The sequence below is a fragment of the Xyrauchen texanus genome, chromosome 22 (assembly GCF_025860055.1).
Source record: "Xyrauchen texanus isolate HMW12.3.18 chromosome 22, RBS_HiC_50CHRs, whole genome shotgun sequence".
Classification (NCBI taxonomy): domain Eukaryota; kingdom Metazoa; phylum Chordata; class Actinopteri; order Cypriniformes; family Catostomidae; genus Xyrauchen; species Xyrauchen texanus.
Genome location: NC_068297.1, coordinates 22,363,236 through 22,385,972, shown reverse-complemented (window position 1 = coordinate 22,385,972; position 22,737 = coordinate 22,363,236). Strand labels below are relative to the sequence as shown.

Genomic DNA, 22,737 nt, shown 5'->3' with positions numbered 1-22,737 from the left:
TGTGTATTCTTCTCTTAGCTGGCAGTGAATATTGAGGTATTCTGGCATCTCCTTTTCAATTCTAGTCGAGCTCCAAACCAGCCATGAAGAGGCTGCCATTCCGGAATGTAAGTCACACCACTTTTTGGATTTACTTCTGTTCTTTATATTATCACTCTAGTGCTTTAATAGCCACATTTAGTATTATGTATAATCTTAAAATGTTTGTGCTTATATGTTTTGTTGTTGTTGAACAGTGGCAGTTGTGCAGAGCTGTCTGGAGGCACCAGGAACCATAGAGCCTTCACAATGTTAGGAGCTCCAGAAAATGGCCCCTGAAAATTCTCTCATGGGTATTTTTTGGCCAAAGCGATGCCATATAATTTACATCTACAAACAACTGTATGTAGTTTTCACAGTCCCTGACTTGTTCTCCTTACTCACCAGTATCTCAGAAAATGAACATAAACCCTGGTGATGAAAGTGATACCAATAAATCAGCTCCCCTGAATGTACAGAGAAAACCTCCTCCAAAACCTACTATCACTTTCATGGTGGCATCACACTGCTGTCTTTTCTAAAATAGCCGGAAGCCCTTACACATGTCTCTTTGTCTACCATATCAGGAGGGTGACTCAAGTCAGGAGTCTTTATTTTGGAGACCCTGGCTCAAAAAAACATTGGAAAGTAGTTTAAGAGTAAGTGTGTGCTGCCCCACAAGATGGAGTGTCCTCGGTCACTGGGACCTCAGGTTAGTACCGTTTCAGTATAATCTGCTCAGCTTGTATATCATCGAGTGTTAGGATGAATGGTTTTGTGTTAAAAAGTGGATATTGTCTGTCAGTGCTGTTTGTGTTTTCAGACAAATTACGCAGTGATGCATCATTCCCAGATGCAGTAGAAAGATATATCAGATACAAAGCAATTGAGAAAAAAATTGCAATTAAAAAAGTGGCATAAAAGCATAATAATAAAGTGTTTTGAGTGTGTTTTTCTAATTTTCATTTATGTCCTACTAAATTAGTGATATTTGATATTAAACCACTTTGTTCAAAACTGCTTTTTTAAACAAATTATAGTAAGACAAAATAGATGGAGATTGGTAACATTTTACAATAATATTTAATATGTTATCATTAGCAGATTAATCAGGTATCATAAACTAACAATAAAACTAAATATTTTTTCAACTTTTATTAATCATGGTTAATGTTATTTTAAGGTAAATTTAAGATAAAATTGTTCATAGTTAGTTCATGTTAGTTTATAATTCTTTGACTAATGTCAACATATACATCTTTTGATTTTAAACATGTATTAGTATATGTTGAAATTAACCATTAATAAGTGCTTTAAAAAACATGGTTTACTATTATTTCATTAGGCATGCTGCTGCTCCTGCTGACTGACATGTCAATATGCTGCTGCTTTTGGAACAGAAAAATAATTCTTCTGAGACAGAAGAGATGTACTTCTGCTACTGTACAAACATCAAGATTACACCCACCAACAGCAATAGCTGAAGATAGAAAATACAAGCATGTGAGCTGCAGCGGGGTGGATTTCGGTTGCGTGTAGCTGGGCATGTATCCCTAAACGTGTTGATTATGTGTTCCTGATGGGCCTAGTGACACGAATAACTATGTGTATGAGACTAAAATTAAGCAAATAAGTTAAATACTATCAACATGCCTCGTAGAGTTTCCCGACTCAACTTAATTGTCATTTTAGTAAAGGCAACTTTTCAATTTGATTTAAGATTTAAATTTATGTTGAAAGACAGGGGAGTAGGTTTGATCTTGGCAAACAAGATCTGCTTTATCCATGCTGCTGCTGCTGCTTGACATGAGTCAATCCATCAGTTCTGACCGCCAGACATGCCACACACAATTCACGTTTTTAAATGTTTTTTAATAGAGGGGCGGGAGCAATGCTCGTGACAGGGAGTGGGGGACTCCTGTAAAACTGTCACAGATGGAGCAGAACAGTTTAATCAGTACAATAGTTTCTGCTGTTGTTGCTGCTTTTCCATTTCATTCATTAAAAGCACTTTCTCTGCAATTACATGTTTTTTACACAACAGCTTCACCTACAGAACAACAGGAAAAGAAAAACTTGTAGTTAGTTTGTTGTCAAAACATCTATTTGTAGAAAATAAAAATGCATGGGTTCTGAGCCTATGTTATGGGAATGCACTGAAGTGCACAAACCTGGAGCTTTATCTCCTCAATCTTGCTTTTGTCTCCCTCCAGACTGTATCCATATTTTTGCAGAAGTCCTTGAATGTGCCTTGTTGGTGAGAAATATGGTTATGGTAACATTCAGAAATAATTTTTTAAATATTACTTTCAAAACTTATACTGGGCCAGTCTGATCTCTGACCTTTGAACATCAGTGTTGGATTCCAGTGCATAGCGCTCTTGTAGGAAATGTTGTAACTCTTCGCCTTGTGCTTCTAAAGTGCTCATGGCCTCGCAGGCAGCGATGCGCACTCTGGGTTCCTCCTCATGGTGAAGTGCCCAGATCAACAACTTATGGAGAGCTTGGGTCATGCAACCTATTATTCCTAAAGCTTAATGTATATAATAATAATTCCTTAATATAATATAAAAAATGTAACATTGTTTATTAGACATAGAATATGTACACATACTGTGATAAAAGGAATATTCAGAATTTTCATTGTTGAGTGAATTAGTAATTTAATATAGTGTAACTTGAAGATATTTATCAGAAATGTGTTTCCTTGCTACCGTTTCTGAGCTTACCATTAATTGCTTCCACTTTCACTTTCCATGATGGGTCATTCTCCATCAAGTTCATTAAATTATCCAGAATCTGTGAAAGGGTTTTAATTACTATTGAATTAATGTCGTCATTCAAGTGAACCCTGAATGAATGAGCAATTTTCTGTATATTTTACTATTTGTTATCAAGGATCTTCATGTTTAGAATTATTTTACTATTAGACTAGTTTTATTCTCCATGTTCAGAATGTAATTTACACAGATTGAATTTCCTAAGTGTTTAAAGTCAAGTTCTGTATTGTCATTTGCAGAGAAACAGACAAACTGTGAAATGAAATTCTTACCAAGAAAAGATTTACAGAAGAAAATTAGAAGAATGGATGGATGGATGGATGGATAGATAGTAGGTAGTGTATCAGTATAAACATTTCTCACCGACTGATCTTCCATCATTAGAGATGCTGCAGTTAAGCAAGCTTGCAGGCGCACAGCAACAAAGTCATCCTTAAAGCACTGCAGGAAATTGGGCAGTAGCTTGGGTGTCATTATACTGAGCTGACCAATGAACTCCAGTGCTTCCACCCTGCAAGCTGTTGGACCCTCTTTCAGCTTCACACTATGGAGGTATTGTTTGTCTTTTAAAAATGAATTGAATTGATGAAGTAGTCATGACATAAATAGAGTAAAGAGTTTAGTTTTTGATTTATTTGTTGGGGAGACTCAATAACCTCAACTCATTGTGCATCTCCCTGCCAACATCCAGTTTACTAAGAGCCTGAGCTGCAGCCTGACGAACAGCAGTGCTCCAGTCATTCCACATTATGTACATCAGTTTGTTGCAAATATCCTGCAAGAAAGCATTTCTTATGTTGAACACTCTGGGTTATGTTCACTAGTAGAGTTTTGAGATTTGTTTTTGTTATTCATAATTATCCTGCTATATATATATATATATATATATATATATATATATATATATATATATATATATATATATATTTTATTATGTCCTATTCTCATTTGATTATTTTTGAACAGCAAACTGTATTGGTCAACAGTCTTTTCTTTTAATCATGCTTTATAAATAAATTGACTTGACTTTTGTAATCTTTCATCAATGTAATAACTTGCTCTACTTCTGAAATAATGTCACCAATCCCTCTTATTTCTCAACCGCTGGTTCAATTCTGGTATGTTACGGGAAAAATCTAGAGTTGCCACACAATTGCCGCAAATTAAAATGCAAAGATTTGTGGCAAATTCTTTATTGTCGACAAAGGTTTCTGCAAGTTCACTATCGGTGAAGAGCACCGAAACTTCAGGCAAACATTTGCAGAGAATATAGCAAACTCATTTGGATATGAAATTAACAAGTGTCGAAGTTTTCAGCAAGTTTGCAGCACGTTTGCAAAAACTCTAGCTATTTTGGAAGGGAATGGATAAAACCAAGTCCACTCCTTGCTGAATATCGTTACACTCGGAAATATGTCAGATTACAGAAGTAAAATGGGTTGTGAATAGTTTACATTGACTTAAAAGAGTTTCTATTATGTTATAATAGAATACCTATATACTGTTCATTACCTTATTGATAGGACCATTGAGTTGTGCAATGCTGTTACAGGCCTGAACTCGAGTTTTCCAGTTAGCACAGTTTAACTCCTCAGCCAGCAGAGAGCGCACTACAGTCTGAATGGGAAACACACATTGTATAATAAATGACTGGCCGATATCATGCAAAAAAGGTTTACTAGTTAACATAGTGCACACAGATTACTGTAACTCACAGTCTTCCTGCTAATGCTGGAGAGTAAAGTCATAGACTGCTCCTGATCTGATGGAGCATCACTGAAGAAGTGCTGTGAAAGAAGTCTCTGTATGACAGCTTGTCTCATATCACCCTCTATGGCCAGGCACTGAGCTGCCACCCAGCTGTCTGCACCTGTGCCTGAAGGGTCTGAGTCATATTACATATGATGGTCATTTTGAGTGAACATCTATGTAGAAGAGATTTCTTACATCTGACATCAGTTTTTATTTTAATGAAGTTTATAGCCGTTTTATGTATCTTAAGACTTCTTATGACATAAGCACTGCTATTCTTCCACACAATAATTTTTTTGCGCACCTTGCTTCAATGTGTTTTGTAGTATGTCTCTTGCACGTAAGTTAGGTGTCCTCATAGCATACTGGCACACTGCAGCAGCCATCTGAACTTTCTTTACTGGGTCATCCAGAGCTGAGACAATGAGAGGCTGCAGTTCTTGAGGTACTGCATGTAGATTCGATGCCTTACCATGTTGAGCTGGCCAAAACTCTTTGGTAGATAAAGTGTATGGACAAAATCAAAAACCTGGTTGGTTTTACCAAAATGTTTCTCTCTCGTGCTTATTCTATTCACTTCTATTATATTCTATTCTTTTATATTCTATTACATAGTGTGTATGCATTGGAAAACGCTGACGTTTAAGCTGCGAGACTTACGTACCTACTTTGCCTGGGCGAGGCTCCTCTTGTGGTCCATTAACTGCTCCTGATGCACAAGTTATAATTGCCTCCAGCCGCGCAGAGTAATGAGGGTCAATAAGAGCCCTCTTTAGGCCCTTAATTGTCACACTCTGCCAGGACAACTCTAGAAGAAAGACTGAATGATTCTCCAAAAGTTGTTTCCATGCAAAAGTAATACATTTCAACACACATACCACATCAAGTTATATAACTTAATACTGACAACAGCCAAAAATTCATTAAAAGGGACACACCAAGAGCTGTTACACAACTCAAACACTGTGTAATTCGGTGGCTTAACAGGCAGCCTGTAGGTGGTAGGCAGCAGCATTGTGGCATGGGTTAAAAGAGGGTCCCCCAATCAAAATGGAATGATTAAAACAACCATTATTTTGAAATTACATCACTGGTGTATGTGTGCATAATAAAGACGTGCAACTCTCCATTTATAATAAGATATGGAGAGGTATAGAGCTGTTAAAATAAAGACCCACTGATGTTCAAGCAAGTCCTCCAATTGTCCACTGCATAACGAAGAGTGGAAAGTTCAGCCACAGGCATGACATGCAGCTGCTGTCTTGCCGTCTTGGGACCCTGTCTGATTAAGTCAGATTTGCGATCCACCTTGGGGTCATTGTCCAACATGTCAGTTCTGATGGGCAAATCCACCTTTTGCCGTATCTCTCTCATATCTCTTCCTGTTCCTGCTACAGAAATATGTAATACAGTTACACTAACCTTCATATTTATAAGTTGTTAATATGAAGGTAAGTGTCATGCTTCTACATGTAAAAATTATAACCACATGCATGAATCTTACTAATGTATTATATCTCGACAACATTTATCTGGATGAAATTAAATATGCTGTTAAAATGCTGTAGATGCCAAAAACCATGCTTATGCACTTTCACTAATGGTGGCTATCCACTTCTCTGGGCCATACAGAAATAAATCTTCTGGTACAATCATTTAATACATAACAAATCATGATTCATTCTGCCTTGACAATATACATGCTTAGCAAACCCTAAAAGCATGCAAGGCAATGTGGAAGCCTACCTGACAAGATCTCTTCTTCAATAATGTTCTCTTTTTCATAAACCTGTCTGCTTACACATGGATTCAGGATTTCCTGTAGATGAGGGGCCTGTTGGACCTCAATGTGCTTGATATTCACAGTGGTTGATGTCTTATTAATGCAACCCCGCACTCTGTCCAAGTAAAAACAAAAGTTCACATTCTTTCTTCCAGAGAACACAATAGGAGATTATCAGAATGTCAATCTCAGTCACCATACACTTTCATTGCATTTTTTTCCAAACAATGAAAGTGAATGGTGACTGAGGCTAACATTTGGCCTAACATCTCCGTTCGTGTTCCAAGGAGGAAAGAACGTTTTACAGGTTTGGAACAATATGAGGGTGAGTAAACGACAACTTTTCATTTTTGGGTGAACTATCCCTTTAATTAAAGACAGATACCAAATAGAACAACATAAAATGCAAGTATGGTTTAGAAACCAGAATAATTGGATCGTTTAACTAATATGTAAAAACATACACTGCGAAGTATCCCTTATGATATGGAAGTTATTGATTTTGAAAATCATGTTGCTGAAAGGCAAAGACAAAAACCTACTTGTCTTGATTCCTCAGAGACAAAAGTGGGCCAGTCTTATTTTGACACTGTTTGGAGATCTGCTGTTTGGAAAACTGCTGTTCGGTAGACTTGGAAAGCTTCTTCAGTGCAAACTCCTGCCACCTGCTGCTCCTGCTCTGGTTCTCCCTATCCTCTGCAGAAGATTCCTTCAGGCAGGAGTGCACATTCAACACCCTGGTCTGTCCTTTTCCTCTAAAGGCATCGTACACTTCACTTTTATCTCTAGCAATGCTAAAGGATACAGTAGTGTTCACTGCCGGAGCCTGTACTGAAACCCTGTCTTCATTTTTGGTTAGAGGACTAATATTGCAATGTAATTCTTTGTTCTTATGCTTCTTTCTTTTCTTTAAAGAGCCCGTGACATGGAAAAGCCAAGTAAAATCATGTGTCTTGTATGAAATGGCTCCCATCTCATGCATAACTTCATCAGAGAAAGAAAGGCCTTGGCTTGCATTCTTCAAACATTGTCTGTAAAGTTTCTCCTCTCTGTGCTTGTTGTGATGCTCTGGTCTCCATTTTGCAAGCTGTAAATTCATGGTGCTTGATGAGGCCTAATGGAAAATTGTTTAAAAAGAGGAACAAATGTATAGACATGGGCTCATTTTAAGAACAGTGACTTTCACTGCTTTCTTTGTAGAAAACCTCACCATTACATTACATAATGCACCTGTCAAATATTGATTATTAAGGTCTCCTGGCTTTATAACACTGCAAAAAAAAGGCCTCTTTAGATGTTAAAAGAAATCTGGATGCCAGCTTTTTAAAACATTGCACGAGACTCTTAAAAATCATCAATCTAAACGGAGAAGAAAGCTCTCTGAATCACAGGGAGTTAAAAAGTTTACCTTCACGTCACTAGCCACTGCACTGGAAATACTGTTTGGAGCTCACGGTGAAAAGTTTACAATATTTATTTAGAGTGTTTAAAGCAGTTTATATCAAATTAATAATACTTTCTTTTTTGAAAGAAAAAAAAAAACTAAAATATTTTTATTGGAGAAAAAGAAAAGCAGTTCGCTCACTACCTGCGAAAGTTACTGTTTCAGCTCTTCAGCGCTCCGATGTCAGACGTTGGCATAGCAACAAGCAACACGCTTTACACGAAGCGCCCGCTGAATACTACATTGGGATTCCATCATTTTCATTGGATAGTGGAAAAACGCCCATCCCGATTTGAAAACTCCAACAGATTGAGAAATGCCCATTATTGTTCCGCAGAGACCAAAGCTGTGTCCCACTATACACATATATCAAGAGGTCCAAACGCTCCATTTCCTTCCCAGCAAAGGTCTTGGATAATTTGGATTACTTCTTCAGCACTGGTAGATTATTTCACTTGTTTTGACTATAAAAACTCTGTTTTTATAGTACAGCCAGTACAGTACAGTAAGACAAAATACACATGTTAAAAATACATTCTCTGAAAAAACGAAATATCTTATGCTTCTTTAAATAAATATCTTTTGTTTCTAAACAAGATAAATCAAATTGATCTTGTTTTAAGGATTTTTAGATATTTGTACAGGAAAACAATACAAACATTATTATCAAGAATATGATTTTTGCCCTAGTATCAAAGGTCTTACTAGAAAAAAGAAACTATGATCCAATGTGAATTTTATTTCTTGATAAAAAAACATGATCGTGCTGGTAACATGTGCATGTAAAATGGCTAGAAATAGCACTGTAGTTTAGTGTAAAGCTGACAATTTACACAAGGTTTATTTCTATTTCTTCTGCTCCAAACTTACTTCAAACGTACTTCTCTGTCTGCTCGTATGAATGTTACACATCATAAGAAAGTGTTTCACTGCTGTTCAAAAGCACTTTTGATCGCATCATTTATATGTATAAATGTTTCCATCAGAACGGACTAAATATTAAATGAAACAAATGACAATAAAATGCAAAGTAATCTCTTCAGTAATCAAAATACTTTTTAAATTGTAACTGTAGTGGAATACAGTTACTTATATTTTGTATTTTAAATACGTATTTTCGTTACATGTATTTCGTTACTCCCCAACCCTGTGTGTGTGTGTATATATATATACTTCAGAAAACGGGAAATATCCTTCATCTCAAAATTATTTTAGCGAACATTTGTATTCACAAAGCTAGAGTCACAAAAAGAAAAGCCTTTATATAACATTTTGCAACACTGACCTTAGCATTTATATTTAAATCCTTTGAATAATGAAAAATAAAAAGTTATAATTAAAAATCTCACTAAACTAAAATAAGAAAGTAAGCTATTGTTAATAATTTCAAATATTATCATAAGGCGTATAAGAAAATAATAATATGATTAATAATTTTTTTCATATTATTATTTTTATAACAGTAACCTCAGCTCGTTATACAGAGGTTATTATTGTGTTATTTTCTGTACACTTGATTTTAAATGGAAAACTAGGCCGCCACATTTCACCCCGACTTTTACATTTGCTTAACCTACCATCCTAGTTTAAAAGTTATTTTTCATAATTACATCCATATTTCACCTATATCAATAAGCATCCCAATTGAAACACTTATTATTAAGCTTGCTCTTATGCCAATGAAACAAATCACTCATATGTCTTCTCTAGTGTTGATATGATATTGGGGATATTGGGGTTTTAATTAGCTGCGGTGTTCAAACAGTCCAATTAGACTGAATTAACCTGTTTATTTTACCTGTAACATTTGCAAATCAAAGCCTGCTGCAAGCATAATGAATATATTAACAAGTGTGATTCCAATGCTATTTTCTTTTATTCATCTAGCTGATGAAACAAAAATCAGTTCTGCATTTTTCTGTAATGCTTGGATTTTTAAACATGATATCACAACTCTTGCGGTCCGAACAGAGCTGTATCGTGGATTCTTTGCTTTTTCTCAATTCACTGACAAGGAATGACACATAAAATGAACATCTCCTTGCGATCTCTCTGCGCTCCCTAGTGTGAGAAGCACTGTATTAAAATATCCTCTCTTGAGCAACACCCACTCATTAACATAGAATTTACATGTTGAAACGGGAAAATTAAAATGGAAAAATAAAAGATAAAATTAAAACTGAACTTTGCATTTTGATTTAAATTCTGCCACTATTATTGGGTGAGCATTAAGAAAAAGCTTTGTAAAAAAAATATTAGCAATTTCTTATTCATTTTTGCCTTTTCATTTTAAAATTGGCAATCTTGCCTTGAAATTGTAGTGAAAATGAAATGTCAAATCATTAATTTTATTACACTTTTTTAATTGGACAGGGATGATGCATTTTTATAGTGAAAATTAAAATGAAAATCAAACAATTTAAATGCATTAAAAAAATGTTAAACATTAATTTATTTAAAATTGACAGAATATGCCTCCCATACTATTGAGCTTATTTTATTCTCCTGTGAACAAAATCAGTTTTTTTTTGCTATAGAGGGGAATTGGCTAAATGTCAACAGGGTATTCATTATAAGGGTGACCTCAAACAAAACAACTATAAACCACACAACATCAACAACGAAATCTACGTACGAAATGGTAACTGATGGCTTTCCACCAGACGCAAAGTCGAGCTTGACGCATGCGCAGAACTCTTTCGTAGACACTGTCCATGTTGGCCTTGCACTGGAGCTCGCTGCGGGCTCGACAGTGCCAGCACTCCATGAGGTAAACGGCATAGAGCATGAGCAGGAAGGCCAAGGGGATGAACACATAGCCATCAGAGCAAGGGCTGTCATGGTATATCATAGCGTGCCCTCCTCCTCCTCCTCTCAGAGAGTTCATTGAAGCGGTAATGGAAGTACTGGAGGAATCAAAGCTCAGCTTGGTGACTTGGGTGAGCTGACACCAGGCCATAGCACCCATGCAGCTGTACATGAGCAAGCACATGAGGAGGCAATGCCAGTGCATCTTTGTTTCTAAACAAAGTTGTTTCTAAATAACAAATATTAGTGCTGTTTATAATAAAAAATATGTTATTCTTATGGATATATGTAATAATAGGTGGAAATCAGTATTGGGTGTAATCTGAATACAAAGTAATCAGTTTACTTTTAAGTAAAGAAAATATTGTAATGCATTACATTTTCAATTATTTTAATCAGATTACAGTTACTGACTTTCAATTAAGTTATAAGTACATTATTCGGGTCACATATTTCTAAAATAATATTATTTATGTAGAATACATTTAAAACATGAATTACAATATGTTAATATGAACGTCTGTTTGCGTTTCTCTCAACAGTTGAAAGGTGTGCCCCCCCTAACAAGTCATTTTAAGGGAGAAATGTTTGGTGCTGAACAACCTTTGTGGAGCAATACACACAGAGGAAATAGAGACATTATTTAGAATTAATTGTGCAGAATAACAAAAGGTTTCTGAGAAAGGTGCTTAAGAAAGTCACTTAAAGGTAATTAGTCATTTCAGTACTTTTTAATGGAAGTATTCTTTAAAGTTATCTGATTAAACTTGTACAGGGAACATCAAGGCAGTAGTAGAAAATGCGTGTAGATTTTGTGGTAAGAAAATCCTGGCTTTGGGGGGAGGATTTAGTCACAACCAACCCGATCTCATGAAAAGTATAGAATGAGATGGCGAAATCGTACAATATCATACAACTTGGGTCATACCAAAACGTACAACTTTTAGACGAACCAATCACATACACATCCCTTGTCTCGATGAAAACTCGGATATTTTGTTTCTCCCCATGGAACACATCAAATATTTTGATGCAAACCTAAACCCAACAATAAGGTCTAACAACATACCCAGACATAATCTAATCGAATTAGATCTAATCTAATCTAATGACAAATGGAAAAGAAACATCCGGTTTTAAATGTGCATTCTTGAGATTTTTACTACCTCAACCTAACCATAAAGTCGAACCCTTTCCTATTTTAATTGGAAATACTTGGTGTACAACAGAAGAAAATAAATATCAGGGTTTAGAAGAAGACGAGGGAAGCAAATGTGATCGGGTCATGTAAAAGTCATGCAATTTCATCTGACTGAAATCAAGCAATATTGCATGTTTTTATAAATCTCGTACAAATGGTCATGAGACTGTGTTGGTCACAACACCTGCACATAACACATAATGTGTAAGCAGACAATGCTGTCTACAGAACAGAGGAAACAAAAGCAATCGTGATCACATTTGCACATGAAAAGAACAAATCATTCAGATGAATAATATGGTTAGGATACACTTTCATGTTATAGCATCAGCACAATTTTTTAACCAGTCACTGCCATTTTAACGGCACTAAACCTACTGCATTTCTTGCCCGCAGCAGTCTATACTTTCACACATCCATACTTCAAACATAAAGTTCACATCACAAAGGCCATCACATTTATTGGTAGTTTAAAGGGCATTGATGTAAATGATGAGTCTATTTCACCAAGCTCATTTAATGAGCCATTTTATTTCAAATGTATGTACATTATCAAGGTGTAGAACCATATTGCTGTGTCTGGGAACCTCTTCAGAAGTTCAATTTCCTGCAAGCTGCATACATTATAGACTCCCTCTTTTTGAAACAAGGTGAGCAAATTACCATTTAACTTTTGCCCATATTCACCACCAAATACCACAGACAACTTTGTGATGCCAACATATTAGTTAAATTGAATGACATTAACAAAAATAATTGACAAAAAAGACAGCTGTAAAAATTATTAGCAGAGAACTGAGATAGATTTTGTTTTTTGAACTATGTATTAAAAAGGGATTTTTCACCTTCCATTCATTGGCTGACAAGTAAATCTCTATTGTTTTTAATAATTATATAGCAATTATGATTTGCTTCTGCAATGACACTATATGGCCAAGTTGTGTTAAATAAGAAATGATAAATGCATTAATGTTAAAAAATGAAAAGAATACCAACAGGAAATTAAAAAAGGAAAATGGCAGCAAGTTAATTTATAATTTCTATCTTAATTTATTCTCTACATTGAACAAGTCTACATTCATAACCTTTTGTTCTTTGTTGGCTCAAGTTCAGTGACTCTGATGTCACAAATGTTTACTACACCAAGCATTGCATGTTTTGCTTTCTAACTTACTGTATGTTTGTGGAAGGATTTTCCTTTAAAATATTAAGTAAATCTGAAATATTTGTCATTGAATAGATTTTCCCAGCTGTTAAACTATAAGTATGAAGAGCTTGAATCAATTTATGGGTAATTCCAATACAGCCCTTTGATTAAAATAAAAACTGTAAACAGAAAAATTGTTCAGTGCAGGACTGAATAAGCCACATTTCTATTTTCCATTTCTCTTTTGCATGTATTAGCCATTAGAGCAGGAAAACTTTAGAATACACTTCATTTGCTGTCGACTACTTGAATACAAGTCAAAGCAATTTCTCACATGGAATCAAAAAGCCACCAAGTCCACTTTCTGCAAAGTGCAAGTAATAACGATTAAGCCAACACCGCTTTCTTTTATTGATTCAGTCAGCTGACCAGTTCAAGCCACTTCACAGAGAAGTCTCCATACAACAGGAGCCCCTGCGTACATAATATCTTCTCACTTCTGAAGAGTCCCCACAGCCCTCAGGCCGATGTACAATGAGGACTGGGAAAAAGCGAGCATCTTGGTAGTTGGGAGGGCTGTCATTAAGGGCCAGCTGACTGGTGTAAGACCTGCAGCCCTGCTCATCAGGACAGCAGCGCTCTGTAAGTGTACTACTACGGCTCCTCCACAGTCCCATGGTGCGTCTGGAGCCATACATTCGGCATAGTGAGAAGTGGGAGGTATCCAGTGACAAACGAGAATGGAAGGTGTGTCGAGAGAAGATGGAGGAACAGCTTGAGCTGAGGGTTGGCCGTCTTTGTCCACCCTCATGTTGGCAACAGTGCTCACAGTTCTGCAATGTCCCATAGCTCTGTGCTGGGTAGTTGTCCAACAAGAAGCGGTTGGAGGAAATGCTGCCTGTGTGGTCTGACCCAGAAGCCCCCAGATTCATCAGCATGGCCTCTGAGTAGCTAGGAATAAGCTGACGATTTGAGCGAATGTGCCATTCCAGCTCTGTGCTGTCCACTGTTTCTGCTCTTGGAAGGCCGTACCGACTGTTCCTCACAGCAACGACCGCCTCTGGAGATGGGCTGCTGTTGCTGTACTCTAACCCAAATAGTTTCTCGACTTGGTAGTGCACAAAAGCGGTACGGTACTCTATCAGCACTCGAAGTGGCCAGGAGAGCATGAGGAGAGCAGCCATCCAGAAGGTGACCCTTGAGGTGTACCACGGAAGTCGGTCAGGATCGACATAAGCTATGAGGTGCTCTTTGAAATCAACATTCTTTAGAAGCATGCCTTCACGGGCTTCCATATAGTCATCCAGGCCTTCGATTTCCGAGAAGAACCTGGCTCGCTGGTTGAGGTAAGAATTTTCTGGCCCTGTGCCTGTGAAACTGAAGCACTTGGTGAAATGCAATCGTGTTGCTACATGACCTTCCAGTCCATGCAAGTTGCGCGAAACATCTCGCATGCCACAACGGCTATAGTCAAATTCTCCCTCTGCCACATGTGTGTTCACACGCTCATGATAAACCTGTGTAGTGGTGTAGGCATCCCCATTCCGGTAACGCGTCACTTGTCGAGTCCTACGTACGAAATGGTAACTGATGGCTTTCCACCAGATGCAAGGTCGAGCTTGACGCATGCGCAGAACTCTTTCGTAGACACTGTCCATGTTGGCCTTGCACTGGAGCTCGCTGCGGGCTCGACAGTGCCAGCACTCCATGAGGTAAACGGCATAGAGCATGAGCAGGAAGGCCAAGGGGATGAACACATAGCCATCAGAGCAAGGGCTGTCATGGTATATCATGGCGCGCCCTCCTCCTCCTCTCAGAGAGTTCATTGAGGCGGTAAGCGAAGTACTGGAGGAATCAAAGCTCAGCTTGGTGACTTGGGTGAGCTGACACCAGGCCATAGCACCCAGGCAGCTGTACATGAGCAAGGACAGGAGGAGGCAACGCCAGTGCATCTCACGGCACATAGAGGCACTCAAGGACTGCTTGATTGGCCATTGCTACATGGAAAGACGAGAAAGAGAAGTAGAGGAAAATGAGTATACTGTGAGGCACATAAACTTATGAATGCTGTAAAATAATATATAGATCAGGGATTTCAATCCCCTAGTGTTAGTGCCACTGATATGAGACACTACTGGACAAAAAGATCAGATGTCCTAAGATGTTCAGTCTGCCATATGCTTCTCTTCTTGAGTATCCTATTATATCTTTAACCTCTTAATGTACATGTCCACTGAATAAAGTGCACAACGGACATGGTTCCATTTGAATCTAATTAAAATAAAGTGCTGATGACGCACTGACGGAAAACCCTTAACAGGACTAGAGGGAAACAAATCTGTGTGAGATGGGTTTGACACGACTGAGGATTTGTAGTAATACAATTTTTCACTTGAAAATTACTTACATCCTGGCACAAAAGCTCCAGATTATGTCTAATTAACCCTAAAACAAAAACTCACCTGGTTTAGGTGCTTCAGACAACTGATCAGTGTTATTGACATTTAAGCACATTACAAACAATGAAAAATAATAACAACGTGAAAGATATTTAAGCTTATAATGAACAAAAAAAGTATTAAAAAAATAGTAACATAAAAGACTCAAAAGAGCCATCAACATACTGTAAGACAGGACATATAGCTTTATTCTTCCAGAGTATTTTTTTGCCCGAGACAGAGCACTTACAGGTAACAGAGCCAATCACCTTTTAGATACAAACATCACCTGCTTGTCAATTAGAGAACGCGCATGTGTGCCTTAGCTGGACCAGCCTGAAAAATTGCGGGGGGTTTTCCATGATCTGAGCTAAAAAAGCACAATTTATGATTGCATTGTTGTCAGATTTAACTGCTGATTTGAAATATGTTCTTTGATTGTGATCCCGACCAACCAGTTTGGAGATTTCAGTCCTTCCCCATTCAAATTGATAGGAGCTGTACTTTTATATTGCATGCATCCATAGAAAATAGCTGCCTAGGAGCGTTCTAAAGATGACAGCTCTGTGGACTGACTTGCGTTGAACACACTCTTGACTAAAAAAAGTAATTGTTGTATTTTAAACAATAGCTTTTGACACTTTTTTAGGCAATTTATGTAATTTTTTTCGGATACAGCACCCACTATAGAATTATCTCAACTGTGGTATTGAATACTAATTATTAAAAGCAAAGACAATTACACTCTGATAAGTATTTGGATGTTGAACATTGTTCAGTTAAATTTAGCACTCAACACATTCAATTATCACAATAAATTGGGATACAACATCAGAGACGTGATTTATTTTTTTAAGTTAATGAAATAACTCAATTTGGTATCTGCTTCTGACGTCAGAGTGTGTGGCATTGTCTAGTAGGGGTCTATAAATTTCAGCAGCTACCACCGCTTTTGATATTTTTAAGGGTTGAAAGGCTTTTGGGGGGGGGGGGGGGGGTACCAAGATAGAACATCAATAATGGAAATCCCACATGAAAGAGAATACTGTGACAGGCTAACAGTCAGCAATTCAAAAGAATATTCAATACTGAAAAACCTGCTCTTATACCCAATGCTCCAGAATAAGTGAAACTTTGGACATGATATGATTTTAGATGCTTAAGTAGATTACAGCTAAAACTCGATAATGACTTAAGAAATACCATGCATGAATATAAGGTACCATTCAGTGAATTGAAGCATAATTTTAAGCAACTGTTAACCTAGAAAAGTAAAAACCTATTTATATTCTGTACCTATATTCTACCCAGGTTTATTTGTATTGTTCCATTAAAGGGACTCAAAACCGAATTGAACACACACACACGCACGCACACGCACGCACACACACACAAAGTTCACATCTGAGCTGTGTAAAGATGCATACTCTTTAAGAGAAAACTGCGACTTTTGAGATAAGTGTCTAGCAAGGAGCCTCATTATTCAGCTATAACAGGCAATTCTCACATTGGTTATCCTTGCTAACACTTTATTTTCGGCAAGTGGCTTTCCCTGAACTGTTTAAACCATCAATCGAATAAGACAACACAAGCAGTCAGATGTCTAAGCAGTTACAGGTGCACTCAGTAATTTTTTCCTCTTTAAAAAAGTTGTACTCTTTAAGAAATTAATTGTAATTTTAAAATATATGTATAAAATCATGAGCACTTACATGAGACGTAAGACCAGTCATTTCAGTATCTACGGGTGAAATGGTTCTCATGGTTTGGTTTGTATCACGGTTTTAGGGTCACGGTTTCGGTACAGTTTGGTATTGTTATGTTCAGGGGAAAAAAAATATAACTGTCAAATCCAAAGTAAAAATGTTCTATTTGGTAACAGACACTTCAAGTGATTTTCCCTCACTTCAAATCACCATGGTTTTACTACAGTAACCATAGTTTAAACATTGTGTTTGTAGTAAAATCATAGTAATTACAAAATGTACATGGTTACTGTCATGGTTACATTACTATAGTAAAATCAAGGTTACTAAATGGATATAAAAAAATGGTTAGTTGTATCAAAACAATGATTTCTGCCAAGAAAACAATGGTGACAGCACTCATTGTTACTTTAGTCATGGCTACTACAATATTACTATAGTAAAACCATGGTAACTATATGGCTACTACAGTATTACTACATAAACCCATGGTTAATTTGATAAAAACCATGATTTCTGCAAAGAAAACCATGATGACAACGGTCCTTGTTATTACAGTCATGGTTACTACAATATAAATATAGTAAAACCATAGTTCATTTTCATTAGGATCTCATTACTAACTCAACATTTTAACTTAATACCTGCATTATTATGCTACATGGATCAACATAAATTGCATTTCAATCTCAATTCAACATAAATTCAGTGTTTAGAATCTGTAAATCAATATAGAAGAACATTATAGAAATAAACTTGCAATTAAAATATTTATGAGAATGGATGTCGTAAAACGACTTGAGTATTTTAATCATACACAGAAATCCCACATCTTCATCAACTGAGTAAGGGCAACATATCTTTGGCTGAACACCCCAAGCACTTTAGTTCTTGTTTCATGTCTGTTAGAACTAGCATTGAGTGCCTGCTTAAAGACAGAAGGGAGTGTGTCAGTGTGCAGTTTCGGGCTCACCTGCGGCTCTGTGTTCACCACACACACTATATATATATATATGTAGTAATTTAATGCATAAATATAAAGTTCCTAAAAAGGGGCTTCTCTCTTGCGGCTTGATTTCTCCGCTTGCCATTTTGCCAAATACCGGTTTCAGAACTGTGATGCCATACTAACAGGACAGCTTCTCTGTGTAGAAAGTTGACCCACGTGAAACATAGGCAGAGTGTGCCCATCTACAGAGCCATAAAGGTGCATTAGCAGAGGTTAAAACAGCGTATGTCTATTTGCCGCTTTATTTTCTTTGCCAAACTGTATGATCGAGATGCTTTATTAAACTAGAGATCAACTGTGGAGCAAATGCTTAACGAACCGTGCGTGGCAAACCGTGCCTTTTTTTATACAGAGAACCATTACACCCCTATCAGTAACCTTATGCAAACAGTCTGTATCTATATGGAGCGGGTCCCCTCAAGGAGGCTGCCATGTTGAAATCACATGACCAGCCGAATACTACTCACTTAATCTCAGTAACTGGCTATTTTTCACTATTCGGCTTTATCACTATTTTTGGACACTTTCACTCTTGGATTAAATTAATCTTGGATGACTGTGAATAGAGAATTTCTACAATGGCATCGGTAAAACTTGTGTTTGATTGATGCTGCATCCATGCCACAAGGTGTCCAAGTCCAAGACAACATACATACAAATATTACTGAGTGCTCCTTTAATATATTAATTTATAATGCATATATCCTTTTTTTTTTTCTCCCCAATTTTGCATGCCCAATTTCCAATGTGCCCTAAGTCCTCATGGTGGCATAGCGATTCGCCTCAATCCGGTTGGCGGAGGACAATGAATTTCAGCATGTTACCATGGAGTCAGCGCGTGTGGAGGCTTCACGCTATTCTCCGCGGCATCCACTCACAACGTGCCCCAGCGAGAGCCAGAACCACATTATAGCGACCACAAAGAGTTTAACCCAGTGTGGCTCTACCCACCCTAGCAATCGGGCCAACTGGTTGCTTAAGAAGCCTGACTGGAGTCACTCAGCACGCCCTGGATTCAAACTAGCGACTCCAGGTGTGGTAGTTAGTGTCTTTACTTGCTGAGCTACCCAGGCCCCCATGTATTTTGCATCATTAATATATAAAATTATTTTATAATATTTAGTTAATGTTTACTGCTTTAGATTCAGCTTAATATATGCCATTTGAGTTTTATTGCTGCATAGATGATTTACAATAAAAGCAGACAACAAAATATTATGCTAAATCAATGCTGCTGATTCTACTGATCTCCCTTACAACTTATAAATTCATAACTGACATGCCCATAAACGAAATACCAAGTCACATCTAACAACAATTTTATGAACTGTCGTAGAGGAACAATTCACAGTTCTGAGAGCAGGCGAGATTTGTGCAAAAGTGTTAGCTTGATGAGGCCATTCCAAAAAGCTTTTCAAGGCAAGATGCACTAACAGCATCAGTCTCAGAGATGCTGGATGGGAACAGCATCAACTCCAGGACATAAGTGTGATATGATATATTATGCTTTGTCCAAAATGTGGTGTTAAACAGACTACAACACTGCTAAAACTCCCTCCATGAGTGTGATTCTAAAGGTAACAGGCATATACTTTTTCTGAATTGTAGTTCCATAATTAAGGCAGTCTTCTGGGTGCTGATCAATGCATAAAACATAATCTAACACACATAGCTACACAACTGAGTGTGGTGAATGTAAGATGCAGTGAGATGCAAAATACTTAAAACTCTAACAATTTCAAGTTTGTACTTGACCTTGTGAGGTTTTGTCATATTTATTATTAATTAAATGTATTACAAATCTAAAATAAATCAAGCAGTAGTTATCTTCACAAAAATTAACCATGTGTTTCATGCATTCTCCTACCAATATGGACCAGGTAACCCACAGTCTATTTTCAATCCTATTTCAGATTAAGTTTTCCATTTTAGTAGTGCCTTTATTACTTAGGATCTGCAAACAGTGATCTCTGACAACAGCAAAGAAATAAAACTGGTTTCATAATAAATTACTTTGAATTACTTCCGAATATTAAGTTTGATTGGAAGAAGAAAGTTTATTTTGAGTGGCTACAATAGTTCCTTTTCAACAACACGTGTAACTGAATTTACATGGGGAAATATTTAGAATTTTACACATACCATAACAGTGAGCCGCCTATAACTGTCTATAACAGCCTGAATAAGCTTAATCATGGTAAGACAATTGCAGCCTACAGGGATATGGATGCATAAATCCCATCTCCTCCAAAACTATGACACATCTGGCTGTGAAGACACTGTCATAAGGATCAATCATGTCATACCTCTTCCAGCACATCGAGACTGGCCGGTGTCTCCGCACCACCATCTGGGGTGCTCGGCGCTGTGTCCTCCGCAGTCGTATCAGTTTCCAGATCTAGAGACAACATCCTGCGACAGGTATGACATTGCACTTAAGTATTTTACCTCCAACACGCCGCTTTTCTCATTGAAAATCGCTTAAGAGTGTTGCTTTGACCTGGTATGATGTGTTTGTTTGGGATGGATGCCAGAATAGCCGGGGATCCCGCTCTGGGTGTTCCCATTCAGGCTGACTGACTAGGGGCGGAGACCGAGGGGAGACTGCAGAGAACATAGAAAAAACCCGAGAACTGCTCTCCAGAGTCTAAAGGGGGCCGAAGCAGCTTTGTTGGTCTACGTGTGTACAATAAAATACTGAACTTATTGAACTGCACGGGATGAGTGGTCGAGTGTTGCCTCTGAATAATTAGAGAAAAGCTTTTACTTGTGGATGCCCCCAATTTAAAGATGCACTCAGTAATTTTTTCCACATTCAACATTTTTAACTTCTAAAGACATGAATTGTAATTTTGCTATATATGTAGGAAGTCATGACCACTCACACTGAATTGAAGACTCCAGTCATGTCAGTAACCTTATAAACACGGTTTTAATCTACATGGAGGGGGTCCACACACAGGGGCGGCCATGTTACAATCACATGACAGGCCAAATACTACTGGCTTAATCTCAGTAACCATCCTATTATTTGACACTTTCACTCACTAATTAAAGTAATCATGGCTTACTGTGAATACATTTCTACAATAGCATCTGAAACAGAAAACAATTGAAATTAAAAGATGCTGCATCCAAGCCTCTATGTGTCAGTGTATGTCCAAGATGACACAAAGACAAAAGTTACTGAGTGCACTTTTAATGCTTAATGTTTTTCATAAGTGTCAATTTCAACACCAGCAAATTATGGTGACCACAAACATGATTTTCTTTTAAATGCAATCAGCAACTAACTGAACCATTTAAATAAATAAATGTGGAACCATTTTGGGGTCACTGAGTTTTGTTTTTTCTTTGTGTATGTTGCTGATTCTGGGGAAAATGCCATATTGTGTTTCAGCGCCTGCACCAAATTTAGTTACAGTCAAAGTGATCAAAGGAAAGGTAAGGGGACTCAGACTACATGCAAGTGGATAGATATCAGATCTTTGAAACTCCCAAGAATCAGACAGTAAGCATAAACCTCATCCTTATGACTCCAGCGGTTAAATTAACGTCTTCTAAAGCAATAATATAACTTTTGGTTTGAAAAATATAAATACTTAAATACTTTTTTTTTACAAGTTTAAACCATTGCTTCCTATCAGCAGCAGTATACGCATTCACGAGAGCACTGAGTTCACGTGGTCTCTCGTGTGAGTGTGATGAATTTGAGTCGGCATGTTACAAACATAAAGTCACGTTTTCTCTCGGTTGAGACATCCATGATAATCACACAAATGCACCATTTTGAGTAAACAAGCAGATACAAATACAGATCTAAACCAAAATGAAAACAGCTTCTGTACAGCATTCCTCCTACTCAGTTGTAAACAGCACTGCTTTTCTGGGAGCCAACGCATTTACACATGCATACTGCTGCTGACCAGAATCAATGCTTTATAGTAAAAAAGTACTTAAATATTTAGCTTTTTTTCACCAAAAGTGATAGTATTGCTTTAGAAGACATTAATTTAACCAATGGAGTTTTATTGATGATGTTAATGCTGACAATTCTTTCTTTTCAAAGGTTTTCAAATCTATCTATCCAACACACACACACACACACACACACACACACACACACACACACACACACACACACACACACACACACACACACACACACACACACACACACACACGGGTTGTCATGGAATGTTGTCATGAACCATTGCGCACCATCTTAAGTATGCAAGCAGGGTTCGAGTTGGGGTGGCAAAGCTCATTTCTAGGGTGGCAGCTGCAACCCCATGCCACCCTTTTGGCCACGCACGTGCACAGACACATTCAATATTTTTTAAAACATAATTTAAAAAAAACGCTAAAACAGAAATGATTGCCAACTAAGCCAATCATCATCACCATTTTATGCATATTTTATATAATACAAATGTGCATATATTAATTTAGATGCAATATGCATATACAGTATATAATTAATTATAAAATGAACATATGTTTACATGGTATTATTTTATTATTTAACATGTATTTAATCTTTTACTGACTGTAAAAAAAGAAAAGAAGATATGATAAACTAATAAGGCTTTTATTGTGTAATGGTCACACATGACCCGGAAGTTAAATTATAGCTGTAAACACATGTGTT

General features: G+C 37.2%; 2 protein-coding genes across 2 annotated transcripts; both read right to left on the bottom strand.

The window, feature by feature from the left end:
• Nucleotides 1–1,375: 1,375 nt before the first annotated feature.
• Nucleotides 1,376–10,736, bottom strand: heatr4 (HEAT repeat containing 4). The gene is made up of 14 exons (XM_052153976.1): nucleotides 10,413–10,736; nucleotides 6,876–7,447; nucleotides 6,297–6,448; nucleotides 5,729–5,941; nucleotides 5,215–5,358; nucleotides 4,855–5,031; nucleotides 4,514–4,683; nucleotides 4,311–4,415; nucleotides 3,455–3,573; nucleotides 3,162–3,342; nucleotides 2,748–2,817; nucleotides 2,362–2,551; nucleotides 2,190–2,268; nucleotides 1,376–2,068 (listed from the first exon to the last, which is right to left on the bottom strand). The coding sequence occupies exons 1-14, from the start codon at nucleotides 10,734–10,736 to the stop codon at nucleotides 1,973–1,975; spliced, it is 2,592 nt and encodes an 863-aa protein (XP_052009936.1). The 3' UTR covers nucleotides 1,376–1,972.
• A 2,640-nt stretch (nucleotides 10,737–13,376) lies between these two features.
• On the bottom strand, nucleotides 13,377–20,497 carry si:dkey-13p1.4 (transmembrane protein 151B). Its single transcript, XM_052153920.1, has 2 exons — nucleotides 20,393–20,497; nucleotides 13,377–14,930 (listed from the first exon to the last, which is right to left on the bottom strand). The coding sequence occupies exons 1-2, from the start codon at nucleotides 20,495–20,497 to the stop codon at nucleotides 13,377–13,379; spliced, it is 1,659 nt and encodes a 552-aa protein (XP_052009880.1).
• Between the last annotated feature and the right edge of the window lie 2,240 nt (nucleotides 20,498–22,737).

What these genes read in the sequence shown, in the direction of transcription:
- heatr4 (XM_052153976.1), bottom strand. Translation starts at nt 10,736, where the DNA reads ATGGCCTGGTGTCAGCTCACCCAAGTCACCAAGCTGAGCTTTGATTCC. An exon ending in TGAAGAAGAGATCTTGTCAG is followed by an intron (nt 5,942 to 6,296) that starts GTAGGCTTCCAC and finishes ATATTTCTGTAG; the next exon opens with CAGGAACAGGAAGAGATATG. An exon ending in GAGGACTTGCTTGAACATCA is followed by an intron (nt 5,359 to 5,728) that starts GTGGGTCTTTAT and finishes TCTTTCTTCTAG; the next exon opens with AGTTGTCCTGGCAGAGTGTG.
- si:dkey-13p1.4 (XM_052153920.1), bottom strand. Translation starts at nt 20,497, where the DNA reads ATGTTGTCTCTAGATCTGGAAACTGATACGACTGCGGAGGACACAGCG. An exon ending in GTCTCGATGTGCTGGAAGAG is followed by an intron (nt 14,931 to 20,392) that starts GTATGACATGAT and finishes CTTTCCATGTAG; the next exon opens with CAATGGCCAATCAAGCAGTC.